Here is a 19799-nt window from a genome sequence, read left to right as displayed (position 1 = left end):
CAAGAGACAGATTCCCTTAGATCATGGCAGTTTGATTCGTGGACTATGAGGCCTTCCCAGTGTTGAAACCACCTTTACAGAGGAACAAACTGGGGCTATCTTTCTTAAGACACCTACTTTTAGGAGTCTAGATCCCTTTATAGTTAATGGAAAGAAATAAGAACTTCCAGTGAATAAAACGTCTCATCCTAATGTCAAAGGAGGTTTCAAAAGCAGCTCACATAAATCAGACTCTAAAAGTGCTTTTTTCCTGTATTGACTCCGAAAGCACAACTGAGATGTCCATGTCTAATGTCTCCTGAGAGGAATCCCACCTATTGAGATGGGCTGTTCTCTGGGCTTTGAGGACAGACCTTCACTGGGTATTGAGGTGGGAATGTTTGATTCTAGTCCTGATACTCCTTGAATGGACTCTGGCTGCAGGGCTGGGAGGTAAAGAGCCACTTTTGGAAACAGAAAGTGAAGTATCAGGTATCTGTTTATTTATCCACTGTGACAGGAAGGAAGTTGTGCAACCTGGTGAGCTGGGAGGATTTGGGACAGTGCTCTAGGACAAAAGGAAACAGCTTTCAAGGCACAGATTACCACGTGGACTTGGCAGTGTGTCTTCTCAGTTGATCATGCCGCTTACCAGTACCAAACCCATGTCCTATGTGGGTTTTATAAATGAGGTGGGCCTTGTATCTTGAAATAGATGGGAAAACTAGTACTGCTGCATCCTCAGCTTACATGGGTACTAGGTTGTTCCTGGGCCACTGAAGGTGCTACAAGTCAGCAATGTCTTGGTGCAGGAGTGGTCATCTTGAAACTTTATTACTCCATTAGATCAGCTTAGGTTTGGTTGCATTTCCCATTGTAGATATTGTTATCTCTCTAAATCCCATCCCAAAATGGCATGAGAGGACCTTGTGGATGCAAATTAGGTATGTCTAGACGTTCACTTTTGTTCTGTCGAAGACATAAGTGTTACAGTTATGTGTCTTTGGCCAAGACCTACTGAGGAGCAGACTATAGCTGGTGCTAGAGCAAACCAGACATCTTAAATTGAAAGATGTCTCAAACAGACATTAAACTGAATGCATATGCTGCAGACAGACTGATTAACTGAGAGCTAGGGGGATGAAGGACAAGGCTTTGTGCAGCGCTCGCTGTGTCTCTCCATGATGAAGCTGAGATGGGGTGAAGTGATGGGGCTCATCACCATGTCACAACCCTCCAAACTCTTTTAAGGGTATCTTCAAAGCTTTATATTAATCTGTAACCAGTGTTCTCCAACCACAACACAGTCCTAGAATCCTTCTTTTCATACCTCAGGCTATTCAGCAGTGTTTTTCCCCTGCCACTCAAACTTCTCCTACTCTACAAATAGTCTTGAATAACCTTGTAGTAGCCTTGAGCAAGTAGTATCCTGTAGGATTACTGCTGAGAACGGTGTTCATGTTGTAAAAACGGGCTCCTAATAGACTTTCTTCAACAAACCTTTTTGTTGGGCTTGCAGCAGTACCACCTGCAGGGTTTGTTCTGGCTTTTAAGAACAAGGTCCTCACACAGCAGCTTGTTCCAGAGGATGGCAGCACCACTGGGAACCTTTAGGATTACATGTAGAATAGATAGTTGTATTCAGCTCCCTGTGTTCATCAGGGCAGTCCAGCACAATTTAGCTGTTCCGGATGGGGAATTAAAACCCGGAATGAAGCCCAAACTGATCTGTAGCCAGGGCATTAAGAGTGGTGAGATTTATCTCACCACTAGTCTTTTGTTGGTTGTGTTCATGGGCACTTTGTCTATAGAGGTGCTTCTATATGACATTCCATGACATTCCAGGTGTTTTTAAGCTATTCTCCATCCCAGTATTTGCTGATTTAGCTTGGAAGACAAAGGGAAGTCATTATTCAGCCTTAGGGGGATAGAATCATAGAATCATGGCATGGTTTGGGTTGGAAAAGATCTTAAAGCTCATCCAGTTCCAACGCCTGCCACGGGCAGGGACACCTTCCACTAGAGCAGCTTGCTCCAAGCCCCTGTGTCCAACCTGGCCTTGAACACTCCCAGGGATGGGGCAGCCACAGCTTCTCTGGGCACCCTGTGCCAGCGCCTCAGCACCCTCACAGGGAATAATTTCTTCTTTATATCCAACCTAAATCTCCCCTTTTAAGTTTGAACTCACTGCCTCTTGTCCTATCACTAAAGTCCCTGATGAAGTGTCCCTCTCCAGCATCCTTATAGGATGTCGGATGTAGATGATGGAGTTCCTCTGTGTTCCTGCTTGTTCAACAGTCTCAACGCAACTCTTCCCTGCCTTCCCTCTAGGCCCGTGTAGGAGGGATGGAGTTCTCCCCTGGGATGGTCTACATCTCTCCTGACAGTCCCCTCAGCTTGCCAGCTATAGTCAGCATTGCGGTGGCCGGTGGCTTGCTCATCATCTTCATCGTGGCTGTGCTGATCGCGTACAAGCGCAAGTCCAGAGAAAGCGACCTCACCCTCAAGCGTCTGCAGATGCAGATGGACAACCTGGAGTCCAGGGTGGCACTGGAGTGCAAAGAAGGTAGGATGAGGAAGGAAGGCTGGCACCGTGTCAGTGCTGGTAGAAGAGAAGGAGCCACCTATAGAACTGTGAACCAAAATGTCACAGGCAAAAGGAACATTGAGCCCTGTGGGTATGGCTCAAGCCTGGATTTCATCTGGCTTTGCCTGTTTTCCCTGAGTTCAGCCTTCTTCCACCCTGTCCTAACTGCCTTTACTAACAGAGAACCTTGGCACATGCCCCTGTGGAAAAGCTGTGTTATAAAAAACTCTTGTCCACTTCTTCCTCCTCTCCATGTTTCTTCTCCATTTAAACCTTAGTTTTATGCATGTGGGTCTGAGGTTCTTTCCCACCATGGTGAGGGAGATCTGGGCTGTCACTGTTACATGAGTCTTTCTTTTTTTGTGGCAGCCTTTGCAGAGCTACAGACAGATATTCACGAGCTCACGAGTGACCTGGATGGAGCTGGGATTCCTTTCCTTGATTACCGAACCTACACCATGAGGGTGCTTTTTCCTGGCATTGAAGATCATCCAGTCCTGAGGGATCTGGAGGTAAGAATTCATCATCTACTTCTGGCTCCTCTCAAGCCTTCCTGTTCTGTCCTGAATGCAAGAGATGTTGTGTCAATGGTGGGGATGTGATGGCTTACACCACTGTCTCCCCCCCAGGGATGAAACACCACCTCATTAAAAATCCAGGTTGAAAAGGGAAGATGATTACTGCTATCTTAGATGTCAAATTCTGCCTGGTCACCCATCTGTCTGGAAGAGTCTCATATATCTGTGTGCATTAGGGCTACTCCATTAAGCTTGTCCTGAGCCTCCAAGGGGTTTGTTTTATAGACTGAATTTATTAGTTACTGCTGTGCCAGAGCCAGGACAAAGAGTTGTATGGCAGAGCAGCATAGTTACCTGTGTCACTCTGGCTTTGCATGACACTCACACTACCTAGAGGCATTTTCCTGGGGCAACACCTACAGGAATAACCATCTCTCACTGGAGGAGGTTCACCTTTGCTGTGTTCTGTGGTTTGCAGTGGGGCCAGAAAACCACAGCATCATCTGCCCCATATCCTGCCTGCATCTTCCTCTGTCACCCCAACTCTCCAGAGCACAGTAATGGGAGGACAGTGCGACACTGCCCAGCACTACTGGGGTCTACACACAGCCTGCGTGACCTCACTGGTGACAGTGAGTACGACGGGACCCGGGTGACGTCTGATTGTGCTGCAAAACAGCCTCAGGCTTTGACAGATGGATAGGCTCCGCTCTAGGGATACCTGGGCTAGAGAAGCAAGGGATACACCATGGCCAAAGCCAAAGAGGTCATTGGCCGAGCTCTCTGCAAACTCTTTGGCAAGCTCGGGGCTTCAGAGAGGCTCTGGCATGGGCTGGTGAGATTGCTGGAGGCCAACACTGGGGCTACTTGGCAGAAGGGGGGAGCAGGAGCTGGCTCAGGCAATACCATGCTTGGCTGGCTGCGTAATCAGAGGCTCCTACTCATCTTTGCTCCTTCCCTTCAGGGGAGCCAAAATTCATCAAACTGTGTGGAAATGACCGTTAAAAACCCTGATCCGTCTGCAAGGAGGTCTTGTGGGATTGGAATCCTGTATATATTTGCCTTTGGGATGCAGGTAGGGTGGCCTTGAGCTGCTTTCCCTCAGGAAGAGTAGCTCAGCAGCTTTAATACATGAGCATAGGGCACAAGGGGTGATGAATCTCTCTCACATATGTATACACACATACACAAACACTTTCATTATACCCACAGCCTATTTCAATCCCTATATTCATTAACCTCAGCCAGCTGACCACAGAAGAGCATCTGACCCCTGCAGAGCTTTTAGCATGGATGCTCCCATACAGACACAGAGCTAGTGTTTCAACCTGCCACCTTTGATCTCTTCTTCCTTTCATTTCATTAATCTCTTTTTCTCCCTTAATCCTCAGTAAAGCTTCAACAGCTCTTTCAGTGTCAACATCTTTGGCTACCGCCATATCAGGGAAAGTAGTTCCCATTCTTCTCCCTTCTCTGTAGGATCTAGAATGAGCTGCTATTTATTGCAAAAGGCCCCGGCACACGTCCCGCAGTGAGCAGGTCCTGCTTCTTTCCAGTTCATTTGCCAATGAACTGCTTCCAGATGCAGTACAAAACACTTTTCTTATTCTTTTGTTTTAATTCTCTGTAATAACCTGGGGATAGGCAATACTAAATGTTCAAGTAAGTGAGCTAAAAAGATCATCACTGTCGGGGGCGGGGGGTGGCTGGTTGGTTGTCTCAAGCTATTTACTAAGTAATTGATTTTCTATATGCAAAAAAGAGTTAAGAGCTCTCATTTCCAGAATGAAAAAGTAATGACTCTTTCAGGGCCTTGCATTACTTGGTTGTTTAAGCATGCCAGCTTCTTTTGGATTAAAGGGCCAAATCTAGTTGGTTATTAATACACACATAGAATCATAGAAACATAGAATGGTTTGGGTTGGAAAGGACTTTAAGATCATCCAGTTCCAACCCCCTGCCATGGGCAAAAACACCTCACACTAAACCATGTCACTCAAGACTCCGTCCAGTCTGGACTTGAGCACTGCCAGGGATGGAGCATTCACAACTTCTCTGGGCACCCTGTGCCAGCTCCTCATCACCCTCGCAGTAGAAAACTTCTTCGTTATATCCAACCTGAACTTCCCCTGTTTCAGTTTGAACCCATCACCCCTTGTCCTATCACTCCAGTCTCTGATGAAGAGTCCCTCTCCAGCATCCTTGTAGCCCCCTTCAGACACTGGAAGCTGCTCTGAGGTCTCCACGCAGCTTCTCTTCTCCAGGCTGAACAGCCCCAATGTTCTCAGCCTGTCTCCATGTGGGTGGTGCTCAAGCACTCTTACATGTTGCTCTGTGTTGAGCACCTCCAGCTTACAGGGAAGCTTTCTCAAAGGCTAGAACAACTTCAGCAATGTGGAGGAGTGAGTTTGGGGTTCTCTATTTAGTCTCCATTTTCATCTACAGCCAGAAGGACCAGAAAGGGTAAAGCCCACTATAGACTGTGGAGTCCAGCATACAGTATTGAGGACATAAATTGCTCTGTATAAAAACAAGTCCATCAGCCTCTTAGAACTGATAAACATATCAGAGACTTATCAACCTCTTTGTCTCCAAAGCATTTCACCTTCCAAACCCAGGGGTCCTTCTGCAGTCACACCTCCAAGACAGTCCCAATTCAGGGGCTCCTCTCACACCTTCATCTGCCTACTTCAAACCAAGGCCCAGCTGCATGATCACCATCTCAGCCACTGCCTCACTGCTCATCAATTTGTCTCCTCAAAACCTGACCACAGGCTTTCTTCCCCACTCTTTTTTTTTTCTGCTGTCTCTCCTAGCTTCTTGAAGCTGAGCCCCAAACCTCTGTAAGCAGGTTTCTTGCAGAGATGAAAGAGAAGCTTTAGGTGAAGATAGAGTGAGACTTCAGTCTGACTACAACACAAACATATCATGGTATGGTACCACTCTAGGCACTAGCAATCTCTTTTTGATGTACTGTTCAGACAGGGAAACAAAGGATTGGAAAAGAATCCTCTGCCTGTGGCTGGGAGGTCTTTCGGGCTTCCTAATCATTAGATGATGTATGGACTCTTCCTTTTTACAGGATTATCCTGTGATGCAGAAGGACTCAGCTGACTGCTAGATGCAAGTTTATGTTTCATGATTGTCTCTGCTTTTCCTTTTTCCCTTTCTCAGAACTGACTTCTGCTTGATGTCACAGTGTAGAGTTGGAGGAGCTGGAGAGATGAAGGCAGAGAGGTAGCAAAGGATGCATGATCCATTTGGGTAGTGAAGGAAGGGTGTGAACTCCCTGTCTTCTCCTGCAGGTCCCTGGCTATAGGCAGGAACGGGTGGAGAAAGGTCTGAAGCTCTTTGCCCAGCTCATCAACAACAAGGTTTTCCTGCTCTCCTTCATCCGCACGCTGGAATCCCAGCGCAGCTTCTCAATGCGGGACCGTGGTAACGTGGCCTCGCTGATAATGACAGTGCTGCAGAGCAAGCTGGAATACGCTACTGATGTCCTCAAACAGCTCCTGGCTGACCTCATAGACAAGAATCTAGAGAGCAAGAACCACCCCAAGCTGCTGCTCCGGAGGTAAGGATGCCTGGGGCTGGAGGGATCTGGGATGGGCAGCCTGTGTCCCACTGTCCAATGGAAGCATGTTGGTCTTTGGAGGAGAAGGGCAAATTTGCCTGGTTTTGGTTTGCTTGAAATGAGGATGGTTGCAGCCATGGTTCACAGGACCCTATAAAATCATAGAATCTTTTAGGTTGGAAAAGACCTCTAAGATCATTGAGTCCAACTGTTCCCCCAGAGTTGCCAAGTCAGCCACTAAACCATGTCCCTAAGTGCCATATCTACATGTCTTTTAAATGCCTCCAGGGATGGTGACTCAAACTGGGGATGGTACGAAGCTGTTTGCAGTTGAATAAGGCAAGTAGGGCTGAATGAAGACTGAATATTTCTGCCTTTCTGGTTTCTTGCTCATTTAAGACTTCCTGACAGAGCATGCCTTCCTTTAGTGGACTCTTCCTCCCAGCTTCTTCTCTTCATTTCTTCCCCTTTCCTTGTCTGTAATCTTGCTCCATCTCCTGCCTAGCCAAAAAATGGTCAATGATTGAAAGTTACAGAACTAACCTACCTCTGCAGTTCAATGTGGATCTTCCAGAAAGCATCATAAGAGCAGCAAGAACCCATGCTTCCTAACCTGTATTTTGAATTCTTTGTGGACTTAAGAGGGTCACTTTTGATTATGTTTTCTTTTAAACTGAAAGCTCCAGTTGCATTGTGTAGGACCTATATCACATAGAACAGGCTGTCTTATATACCTGGTGAGTAGGTCAGCCTACTGCTGCTGTGTCCTGCCTGGGACATGGACTGCCCTGCTTAGTGTCTCATTCATGAGTTAACTATGAACACATGGAGAGTTTTCTTCAGCTGCACTGTGGGATCTCCTGTCTCAACCTGAGCAATGGTGCTGGGAGCTTATTGAAACCAATAGAAGATCTGAGCTGGACAACAGAACTGGTTTCATACAAGGCACAAATCTGGGTTAATGCTTCTTGGCCAGGTCTAAGATCTAAACTCCATAGTTCTGTGGGAGCCCTCAAATCAGAAATCTGCTGCTCTGTGATTAATGTTCTTTCCCTGCCTAAGGAAATGCAGCCTTTTCTCCCTTTGGGATCATATTCATCTCTTTTTCACAGTCTGAACCAACTCTTCCTAGGACCCTAAGTGAAATCAGGGTGACTTTTCTGGAGGGGAATGTCCTTTGCCACTGCTCAGAGCCAACTTTGAGGAGCCCTCAGCTGATCACAATGGATGGCTGGGACAGGGATGAGACCCATGGTGCTCGCTGGGAGGCTTTTCATCTGGCACACAGCCCTGTGGAGAGCCAGCAAACAAGGGAGCAGAAGGCACTTCCTGGCATTCAGGGCAGCGATGCCAGGGGCAGAGACTGGACTTTGCTTTGGTGTCACTTGACCCCCTGATGTGATTCAGGCCCTACAGCCTGGCTGGTGACCATCCTTCAGCTGTCCCCAGGGTTCCTTTCTGTGCTTCTCCTCTGATGCTGGCTGGCACTGCCTCCTTCCAACTGTCTCCTCCCTTCATTTTCTCCTTTTCCTCTCCTTTCTCCATGTCTTTATCTTCCCTGGTTGTTCATTCCTGTCTTGTCCTGCTCATCCCATTTTTCCTCTTTCTCCTGCTTCCAGCTCTTTTCTAACTCTAGTCCTCTTTGTTGGAAATGAATTGTGGCCTTTGGAAGGAGAACCAGTGAACAAAGGAGGCACCTCCACTGTTCCAAGCCCTGAGAACAAAAGGAGAAGTCAGAGATGTGGTTTGTTCTCTGAGATGGAGGTCCTGAACAGCTCCAAAGCAGAGTCTTCTGAGCACATGAATAGCTTGGTGCCTTGGGTCAGATGTTGGTGTGAGTTCCTCAGTTATTTGAGCAGCTGGATTCAACACGGTGCTTCCCTCCCTTCCTGTCAGTGTGTGGATGGAAGGGAATGTTCAAAAACCTTTCTGCAGTGTTGCCTTTGGGGGTGTATATTTGATTTTCCCACCTCACCTTTGTCCAGTGTTCATCTCACATGACACCTACAGCCTCAAAGAGATCGAAGTTGTCAGATCAACTCGATGATCTTAAAGGTCTTTTTGAAAGCAAAACCACAATGGGATTTGAGTTCTTTTTCTTATGCTAATGCTAAGTTTGGATTATGTGATTGGTCCCAGGTATCACATCAGGGAGCATCAGAAAGAGCACTTTTCTAGGTGACCTTCCCTGCAAGGAGCTCAGACCATGATAAAAGTAGGGATTTCTGGAACTGAATGTCATGAATGGAGGGCAACAGCTAGGTGACCCTGACTGAGGGGAATCCATGGTGAACAGGGTGGTTTGGAGACACAGCAATGAGACAAAGGAAACAGCATGAAGCTAGTAGCAAACTGGGGCCATATAAACTCTTTCTCTGACTGCAGGAAAGAAAAGAGGAGCGTTTAGCTATGGAAGGGATGGTCACCGACTCTGTGTTGGTGAAACAGGGCACTGCTTTCAGGAGAGGTTGTTGACTGGTTCCATACATTATAACTCAAGTAGTGCAAACCCTTCCCCTTGCAAGTCTCATGCTCTAGAGGAAGCAAGATCTTTAGGCTTAGGACTAGGGAACCTAGAAGTGAAGCTGCAATCCTAAGCAAGAGCCGCTGCATGGCTTTGGTGAATACCAAGACAAGGAAGAACCACTTTAACTCATCCAGGAAGGACTCTTGCTTTGTTCTTGAACAACACCAGTGCATTCAGAAAACATGTAGATGAGGCCCTCAGTGCCATCGGTTAGTGGTGGCCTTGGCAGTGCTGGGGTAAACGTTGGACTTGATGATCTTAAAGGTCATCATTAAACTACCTAGTTGAGTCTATGATTCTATGTACTGGAGCCAACACAGGTTTATCCTGTGCTCCTGGGGTCCACCCAGCATTTACAGGTCTGTGTCAGTCCTTCCATAGGAAAAAGTTCATCTGGAAAGACTTGAGATGGATTTTTATTTGGTTGAGAACAGAATGTTCAAGGGCAAAGCAATGAGCTTTGTGAATGTGTCACATTGAAACACTGAGGACTATAATCAATCCCAAATGCCAGTGAGACAGACAGTGCCAGATAACTATTCTCTGGTGATTTAGATCTGTCTGTCTTAAGTATTTATATAGCCTACTTATCATACGGCCTAAATCTGAGCTCCTTGTATTTGATGGATTTATCCTCCCTGAGGTTCTCTGAGAAGGTTCCCTCAAACATTGTCATCTCCCTTTTGTGGATAGAGAAACTGAGAAACAGACACAGGGACTTCCCTACTCACAGCAGAATCAACAGGGCAGGAACATGCTTGCATGGTTCCTAAATCCAAAGCTAAAACAAAGAACCGAGGACATGCTTAATCCTGATGGTGTCATGCCAGGCTTCCCATGGGGCTCAGAGACCAGGCCAGTGAGATGGACAAAGCCAGTCTTTGACTAGCCCTTTGATATGACTAGTATGACTAACTCATTTCCAATCTGCCTTTTCTCCCTGGCTGACTTTAGGACAGAGTCTGTGGCTGAGAAAATGCTCACCAACTGGTTCACCTTCCTTCTGTACAAGTTCCTCAAGGTAAGAGGTGCAGCATGCCTGGATGAAGCTGCTGCTTTAATATGTTTCTTCCTGGTGAGGTTTAGTTGGGGCAAAAGCTTCCCATATATAAAGGAAAAGGGGTTTTTTCTCTGGAGGGAGCTCACTGCCTAATGGGAGAGGGGCTGTTTTCTGATCCAGGGAGAACAAAGAGCGATGCTTTGTTGGAGAAGCAGCCTGCTGGTCTTACTTCTGTACAGTGATAAGATTTAAGAGTCAGTGCTGAAACATGAAGGACTCTAGAGCCTGATGAAGACCTACATTGAAAATGCTCTCCTTTTACTGGCATTAGATCTCCATCACCTGGTGATCCATATTTTCAGTGCATAGTGACTGGAGATCTCCTCCCATCCCAGTTCAGAGGCAGTACTGAGGCCCAGTGCCTCCATCATACACAGTGCCTCCATCATACTTCACGTGTTTTATGTACACCAAAATCAGATCCCTGCTTAGTTTAATTTAGTCCCAAGCCCAAGCTCTTCTTGGCATTAGGCTGTCTCAAGGCTGCCCTGGGCATGGCCACGAACCCTTTGGGAACAGGGGGCTGGATGCAACACACTGTCACTCTTGCATCCAGAAATCAACAACTGAGGCTGTTGCTGCTTTGTATTCCAATGGGAGGTGGCACTGGCTTTGCAGGACAGTCCTCAGCAAGAGATCAAAAGGACTTGAGGCACCCCCTGAGCCCTCTTGTACCTCCCACAGGGTCTCCTTGGGGTGTGTGTAATAGAATAAAAGAGTATTTCAGCCTTTGAGCCCTGCCACTGACTACTGGGTGATGGCAATCTCCTCTTGAGGACACGCATTGAGCCTCAAGCATGCTAATTGCCAGGGCATCAAACTCAGAGCCAGGAAGGAGCTGGGCTCTGCACCTCTCTCCCCCAATCCCAATGGAGTTACTAGATATCCTAACTCCTTCTAACCCCATTTGGACAGAATAGACACCCTCTGCCTGGCAACTGAAGGCTTTACTGATAAATTCCATTCCCCTGAGCCTTTCCCAGGCACAAGGATGAACACATGGGAAAGTTTTGAAGGTCCCTGGAAGGTAATTTCAGTGACTTCAGTATCAGATTCCTGCTTTCAGCTGAAAGGAAAGGATATAAGGAGGTGACTCTCTAAAGAGCTGCCTTTATAATAGGCTTTTTTCACCCCACTCAGCTACTTGTCTTCTTGCCTTAGCCTGAACAGAGGCCTGATAAGGGTAAGAGACAGGCTCACAGAAGCAATATGCTGCTGGCAGATAAGCTAATTAAGTGGGAGGCAGGTATAGGAACTGAGAAAGGGGCCACTTGGCTTCAGTTTATTAACTTGTTTTGCTGGGACTTACACCAGAGGAAAATGACCTCACTCATTGGGTTGGGGCACAGAGCAAGAAGAGAGGGCAACATGGGGAGGAGGGGAGGAAGGATGCAGGCGTGGAAGGTAGGCAATAGAAGGAACCATAAGGAGGGATGAATGGTAGTGAATGGGTAGAGGGAGGGCAGCAAGAGAGGAGAGGCTAGGAAAAGAGTGGGAAGAGTGCAGTGAGTGCAAATGATGGGAAGGAGAAATTAGGGAGTTGTGCATGTATGTGGGTTGCTTGTTGCTGTCTTGCGCTGAGCCCCGCACATCTGACATCACCGTTGCAACCATATAGATCCAAGGGTACATTGCTCTGGGTCATGCAGCTGCTCCTGCCTGAGCATTCCTATTAGCCTCCAATATGAGAGTGCTCATGGACACTGGGAGCTCTGCCTGGACACCTAGCAGGACTGGGCATCAGCAGTCCATATCCTTTTGGACCTGTCTCCGTGTCCTCTGAGATCCATCCTACCACGTGCTGAAGACTCTGTCCTAGTGACAACCTCCTGAACAGCTCCTACAAGTCTCTGATAACCCAGATACTGCCAGGGAGCACTGACACCTTTGTCCCATGGCAGGGCACTTGAGAGGGCAGGTTGCACTCTGTACAAGTGGAGGGTCACCTCCATTCCCAGGCTGTATGGAACAGACTGATTCCCACTGATGCATCTGTCTCGAGCGGTTGGGAATGGTAAGCCATGGCAGTCACTGAGGTGCTATGTAGGTTGTGTTCTCACCTCTGCTCCTTCTGTTTCACCTCATGGTCATCTCTCCCCCCTGCAGGAGTGTGCTGGCGAACCTCTGTTCTCCCTTTTCTGTGCCATCAAGCAGCAGATGGAAAAGGGTCCCATCGACTCCATCACTGGGGAAGCCCGGTACTCACTGAGTGAGGACAAGCTGATCCGACAGCAGATTGATTACAAGACACTGGTGAGTGCTCTGCCTCCTCTGGCAAAGGGGTATTTAGAGAAAAGAAGCCGATGATGGGCATGCCTACCCTCTAGGACTCTTTATTCTTGCAGCCCATCAGGGTAGTCCTGCTGAATACTGACTAGTTGCATCCCCTAGCACAGCAAGGTTAGTGGCTGAAGCATCTGCTTGCAAAGCTGGTTGCTTCCAGATTACTTCCATTGTGCACTGGAGAGCCTTCAGCTCCCCAAAGGCATTACCTGTTCTCTGAAATCAGCAGCACTGCAGGATAGGCTGACAGTGCCAATCCTTGCCATTGCTTGGACTAGGTGAAGTCCAGGAGCACTGGAAGACAAGCATGAACTTTGTGTCGTGAATGTGAAGGCAATAGATATGGGCAATTTACTGTGTTTTGTTAGACAAAATACTTTCTAGTATCTACCCCTTCTACCTGCAGTGATGTCCACCTTTTCAATATCCCTCTGAGTTGTAAGTCAGAGTTGGAAGAGTTGGAGTTGTAAATCTTCTTAGAGCAGGAAGCATCAAGGGATACGTTAGAGGTACACATAGAGTAGAGGGATCTATTAGGTCTTCTCTAATGTTAATGCAGCCATTCCTCTTGAGCAAGCATGAGTCAAAGAAAAATGAACTTGATTTAGAGATTTCAAGGGAAAGAAAATTAATCCCTGTCACTGAGTCATTTGCTTCAAATGTAATTGTCTGCATGGTGAAAGATATACATTGCTTATGTCCAGCTGGAGCTTCTACTCTGAGATTACACTCTTTTCCCACTTGATTAAAGCATCAATTAAAGAGCATTAGATATCTCTTCTTAATGTAATTGTTTGTGGGCCTTCACTTTTTCCTGGGTACACTAAATCCTCTAAGCTTCTAAGTCTCTGTGAGATGAAAAACACTTTCTAAGTCTTCAACGATCCTAGTAATCTCTTTATTTCCTATGTCTTTATCCACGCAAAACCCCAGCTCCTTATTTAAGGATGGTCAGAAGATGCTCTGAATTTACCAGAGTATTTTGTTTCCACCTTCAATTGAGGGACATTCAGCTCACTTAACTTTAACCAGCTTTGAGAGCTGTGCCCAATTGATGTTAGTTCCTTGACCCATCTTAGATCTTAGCTCAGGTGGACTGATGCTGGAAAACCCTTCTTCAGCCTGTATAGAGCTGAGCTTTGATTGAATCCAAGTCTGATGAGGGGGTAGACTTTATCCTTAAATAAGACCATGGTATTATTTTCCATATTAAAAATGTCACTTTCCTATTAAATGAGGAGCTCAGTGCTGCTTTTCCATGATGTGTGGTTCTCTAGCAATTCGGAAGCCCGATCTCACAAGGAGAGCTTGAGCAACAGGAAGAGAAATGCAAACACGGGCTGATCACTTTCACCAAAGGAAATCCCTCCGATCCTTTTAGGTTTAATAGAAAGCAGACAGCAAAGGGTAGTAATTATACATCAGCCTGAACAAAGCTCTTCTCCATTCGCTTTGTGTCGTTTGATGTTAATCAGCTCTCCCTCTTACGTCTCAAGAGCAGACAAATATATCCCGATTGGAATCTCCGCAGATTTAGAGAGATCAGCTTTGGTGCAGGAGATTAACAAGAAGAAGGCTATGAATAGGACTGTTTTTCCTTTCTTTTTCTCTTTATTTCTGTTTGATTTTGTCCTTCCTTTACCTTCCTCAAGCAGTCTGTCATCTTCTATTAAAGCATATGTAGTGATGAAATAAAGCAAGAACTAAGTATTTCTGATATAGGAATTCCCTCAATGTCTCCTTCTCTTTGCCTGGTCACCCCTGTGAGTTTGCAATGCATGTGGCTAAAATTCATCAGCCTGTTCACGTTTCATGAGTGCTAGATGACTGCTTGACTGAGTTAAACCACAGTTCAGCAGTGTGGCACACTGAAACAGGCTTTTTGTTGTCGTTATTGCAGAAAGACAAGGCTAGGGCTTCCTTTGGAAAGCATTTATTCTTTAGCCTTCATTAATCATGACCTAATATTATAAGACATGGTTTCTAATATGGTTTGAGTGAAGAGCAGATCCAAAGAAATCGACTTACCAGGGACAAAAAAAGAAGCAGAATACATTCAGACATCTGGAATTATAGATCTTACAATGCACACCTTGTGTGCTAAATTTAGGTTGTTTCAGTTTGATTTCTGTCCGATTTGCTGTCTGTCAGCTCCTACAGTCCTCCAAGGAAGCAGCCCTCGTTGTCCTAGGTCTTTGCAGTCTATAGAAATTTCTGTACTTACAATGGATTTTTCAGTCCAGGAGAAAGTAAGCTAGTTACAGCTATGATTTCCAGAATAAATGTGTGGCAGCTTAACAGCAGGTCTTCTCGCAAGCTCTATACCTTCAAGAGAAACCCACTCGTGTTAATGTCTTCGCTAGCAGTCAGCGCTCATCATCTCTGGTCTTCAGCGTTATTAAAACCCCAGCTAGGAGAAACAGGAAGATCTCATCCCCACTGATTCCCATCTGCCTTTGCCAGAATCCATGATCTTTTAACCATTTACCAAAGGAGATCCAGATTCCCTACTGCCACTGCTGCGCTGTCACTGGGAGATGAAACCATCCATCTCTGTCAGCTTCATTTCTGTTGATAAGAATTATGCAGGGGGGCAAAGACCTCAATGTGTGGCAGAAGCTGTCAAGAGTATTGGCTAATTAATGCTTGGGAGTAGCAGGTGGGAGCTGCTCAGTGCATCCTGAGCAGTGCCATGCTCTGTGTGGTCCCTGCACACCTCACTGGCTCCAGTGCTGAGAGCCTAATCAGATCGTCTCTCCTGACAACATATTCCAGATGGATAAAGATACTTTCAGCTGCCTTTGGGTAAGGCTTTTCAGGGAATTTTAGTGTCAGGGAGGAAGTCACTACTAAGACAACAGAAGTCTCTCCTATGCTTGGCTTTTCTGGGAGTCCTTCTCCAGCTTGTTCACTGCCAAACCCCCTTGAACCTTCCTTAGCCCAATTTAAAAGGAAAACAAAGATGCCTATCCCTGGAAGAGAAAGTATATCAACATCCTGGTCTCAGGACAGACCACTGGAACACTGCATAGATCAGGGGCACCATATAAGTAATCACAAGCTGTGCCTTTATTGTTTAAATGCCAGTAATCTGTAGTGGAAATCAGGGCTTAGCTGTGCTAAGCATTGCGTGTATATATAGACTTAGAGACAGGTGATGGCTGGAGGGGCTGGCTCACAAAAAAAGCCCAAGGATGTAGAAAAAAGTCAATAAAGACAAATCCAGTGAGATTACATGCCCTAGAGTCAGTGGAAGAGCCGGGCTTGGAGATTACTACTCTGCTTGCTCCCAGTCCCATCACTTTTCACATTGACCCCTGGCACTGTCCTTATGTTGAATCCAGGACAGCTCCACAAGACAGCAGTTGGAAAACATCAGCTGAGACCTGGTATGAAGCCTGGGGCATATATGTCAAAGCCATTGTGCTTTGGGAAGGGTTTTGGTTTCTGTAAGTAATGCTTGAATTCCCTAAAATGTTGAGAGAAGCATCTTGACTGTCACTGGAATTCAGAGATTTACAGGCAATTCCACCTGCCTCATCTGTGCTTGACCTTGACTACTTGTAGTCACTCAGGCAGAGTTCTGCCACCTTCCAGAGCTGGCACCTTGTGAAATTCAAGGACAACCAAGATACAAGAGCAAATCACCATTGTCAGCTTCCAGCTGGATGATAGTTCACATTGCATGGTGGGTGCTAGCGTGGTGCAGACTAGGCAGCACCTGCAGGAAATGTTGGGTTTCCTGGACCAAATGTTGGCCTGGCAGGCTAGCCCAGGTTATTTTAAGCAGCACTAAGTGCCTTCATGTAGGGAACTGAACTGAATCCCAGGTTTTGGCATCAGAAATGGATCACACCATGGAGCTTGCTCCAACTGGCATTAGCTCATGTAATCTCAGCTGAGCTCACTGAGAGAGACCTGCAAAGTAACTTGGTCTCCAGTGTGTGACCTCTATAGCACTCTCAAAAGAGCTGTCTTAGCCTGACATCACTGTGTCATTTCCCTACAGATGTGTAGTAGTATCATAGAATCATTTAGGTTGGGGACCTTTAGGGTCAACAAGTCCAACCATAAGCCTAACACCAGCTCCCAGCAAACTGGACTTTATGTTTTGGATATACCCAAGGAGTTTGCAGAGAGGTTTTGGCAGGCAAGGAATGGGCATAGCCTGGGAGGGCTGCAATGGGCTGGATCAGCTAATAACCCCAACACTGGATGTGTTTCAACAGTGCTTTTTATGTATGGTTCTGTGATCCTTTGAGATGAAAGATGTCACAGAACTGTAAATCTGTGCTGTTATTATTATCTGAATTGATGCTTCTTCAATAATTCTGGAAGTGACACATAAATAATAGCATTATGATCTAATCAATATCTCATATTTACATCTCCCCTTTCATCCAGAAAGATCACAGAGCTCTTTGTAAGCACTATCTTCACAAGTCTCTCTTAGCTGAGCAGAACAGCACCAAAGGGAGCCTGGTGAGGCAATATATGATTATGCTGGTATGATTTCACCCAGTTTCAAGCCACTTTGACATTCCACTGCGTTTTAGTATGTTAAGATGGAAAGGGATGTACAGTCCTGCTCCTATTGCGTACTACAGAAGGGAATTTATAGTCAAGGGTGAATCTGTCTAAGGCACCAAAACTAACATGTCTGCACTAGTAAAAGTGGCGGAGGAACGTTTAATGACTGTATATAACCAGGAACATCACTGAAAACCCCTTCCAAGTGCAAAGATGTGCTAAGTTTATAAAAGTTTATAGACTTCACACTCATGTAACCAGAAGAGAGCAGAACGCTCAACATAGACATAGCCAAGAGCTAGCAGGCAGATTGCTATTGAGCTCTGAGTGTATGCGTTTAAGGTATCCCTCCCTCACCACCCCATATGCTTTGCATTTAGTCTTGGACAGAGACTTTGGAGAAAATCACATGCTCCTTTTGAGAAATGAGAGACCTCATAAGTTGGGTCAATTTTCTTGTTCTATCTGTGAAAGCAGAAGTTGTTGCTTTGTGCTTTATTTTTTAAGAAGCCTTGCATCTTTATCAGGGACTGTAGTGATAGAACAAGGGGTAATGGATTCAAACTTACTCAGGCTGGAAATAAGGAAGAAGTTCTTTACTGTGAGAATGGTGAGGCACTGGCACAGGTTGCCCACAGCAGTGGTAAATGCTTCATCCCTGGCAGTGTTCAAGGCCAGGCTGGACAGAGCCTTGGGCAACATGATCTAGTGTGAGGTGTCCCTGCCCACTGCAGGGGGTTGGAACTGGATGAGCTTTAAAGTCCTTTCCAACCCAAACCATTCTGTGATTCTATTATTTCAAATAAATAATTTCTTCTGAGGAGGGTCTGCGTCAGTCCATGGCTGTGCAGAAGATGGATGAACTTAAAGCTGAGAGATTGAAGAGCATTTTTACCTGAATTGCCAAAGTCAGGTGGCAAAGCAAGGAAGCCACTACTGAATTAGGTCTCCTTGCCAGCTCTCTAGGGAGCATGGAATGGGTCAGAGCCCAAGGATTACTCTAGAGAGCCCCTTTATATATCAGTTCAGCTCCAAACAGGATCAGGCCTCATTGCATTTGTAATGGTTCCCATGGAAAGAGTGTGTGAATAACCATTTCTGGTACCATTTGGGTGAATGCCATTTCTACAGAACTTAAGCTGGTACTCATGGGCTTTCTATTATTAAACATACAGAAGATGCCAAGGAGATGAAGCTGAAATCTAAGGGCCTGTTCCCACAGGTAGAGCAGTTTCACCTCACAGGGAGAAGTTGCATTAGGCACAAGTTCAGAACAACCTTCACATGAGCCCTAACTCACTGGCTGCAGCATCTGGAAGCCCATCACACTTAGCTGAGAGCCAAATGTTGAGGTACCTTAGACAGTGGCAAGAGGTTGAAAGCAACACAGGCAAGGATGCAGGGAATCCTTCTATGTGAAACCAGATCTCTGTGCTCTCTTGAAGGAGGGAATGCTTTTGGTATATACGTTTCCTCTTATTGCACCCTGGATCCCTCTAATTCATAGGACACAGAGACCAGCAAGCAGGGCAGCCCCAGGTACCCCTAATAGAGCATTAGAATGGGTCGGGTTGGAAAGGACCTTAAGATCATCCAGTTCCAACCCCCTGCCATGATGTAATGATGTGAAATGTGTGGTGGTCTCACTGCTTCTCTTAGGTCCTGAGCTGCGTGAACCCTGACAACGTGAACAGCCCTGAGATCCCAGTGAAGATCCTGAACTGTGACACCATCACGCAGGTCAAGGAGAAGATCCTCGATGCCATCTTCAAGAACGTGCCCTGCTCCCACCGGCCCAAAGCTGCTGACATGGACTTGGGTATGTGGGTGCACAATGGGCCCTCATTGCTCCCTGGCAAAGGGGAAAGAGGAGGTGTGAGACAGCCAGGCTCAATCCACACACTGTTTGCTGGGGCAGGGTACCGCCTTTCCAGACTGAGCATACCCTTGATGCTTGTGCAAGACACGGCATCAATGATAAGAGGGCAGAAGAGACTGATTAAGTTGATGTAGATGCTCTTGCTTATGAAATCTTTAGCCTTGAGGACTTAAAAAGATCAGTAGCCATCCTCCTTTTCTGCCTACAGAGTTCAACTTGGATAAGGGTAGGGAAAAGGCATGACTCAGGCTGCTCTTGCTGTCCTGCCAAAGAAAGACCCCTGGAAAAAGAGTACCAAATGCCCAGGGTGATGTTGTCAGCAATGTTCAGGCTGCAGAGATTTATTCCTAGCTCTTCTCTGAATAGGAAGGGTTTGGATTATATATATCTTATTGCTGAGATAGTCACAGCTAAGCAGTATTAATTACTTGTTGTGCAGGCACAGGAAGGGGGATGAAGCATCCTCCGTTCAGTGGGCTACGCTCATCTCACCCTGGCTGCTTCCCTCTCCCACCACTAACAGCAGGGCTGGGAGCTGCTGCTCCAAGGTTTCCTTTCTGCAGAGGATGAGGAGGTCTTAAGGAAAGATTAGTATTTCTTGTTATGAGTTCATGTTTTCTGTATTTCTCAGAGGTTTATTCCTTCGTGCATGGCTCTTCTTGGAGAGTGGAAAGAGCTTCACTCACATTTCTAGGCAGTTGTGTTGTTGAGCTCTGGGGCTGTACAGCCCAGTGGAGGAGTGCTTCTATTTCTGCCCATATTCTGTATCAAGGATGCTGGGAGCAGTGAGATGTCTGAAGTTGGGGTCCAGAGGCAGATGTGGTACTACACCCAGAGGCTACTATGAAAGAATATAGAAAAG

At 46.3% G+C, this 19799-nt stretch overlaps 1 protein-coding gene across 3 annotated transcripts in view; it reads left to right on the top strand.

Moving 5' to 3' along the window:
* PLXNA4 (plexin A4) overlaps positions 1 to 19799 on the top strand; it is a 467834-nt gene that overhangs the window by 412907 nt on the left and 35128 nt on the right. For all 3 annotated transcript variants that reach the window (XM_062634250.1, XM_062634251.1, XM_062634252.1), the window contains exons 20-25: positions 2311 to 2545; positions 2936 to 3078; positions 6390 to 6658; positions 10140 to 10206; positions 12352 to 12498; positions 18718 to 18877. In XM_062634250.1, coding sequence (XP_062490234.1) covers positions 2311 to 2545; positions 2936 to 3078; positions 6390 to 6658; positions 10140 to 10206; positions 12352 to 12498; positions 18718 to 18877 — 1021 coding nt within the window. The remainder of the gene's footprint in view (positions 1 to 2310; positions 2546 to 2935; positions 3079 to 6389; positions 6659 to 10139; positions 10207 to 12351; positions 12499 to 18717; positions 18878 to 19799) is intronic.

This window comes from Pezoporus occidentalis, unplaced genomic scaffold (genome assembly GCF_034315485.1).
Source record: "Pezoporus occidentalis ecotype Australia unplaced genomic scaffold, CSIRO_AGI_Poc_V1 ctg42, whole genome shotgun sequence".
NCBI lineage: Eukaryota > Metazoa > Chordata > Aves > Psittaciformes > Psittacidae > Pezoporus > Pezoporus occidentalis.
The sequence above is the reverse complement of the archived record's forward strand: the minus strand, read 5'-3'. Positions and strand labels throughout refer to the sequence as shown.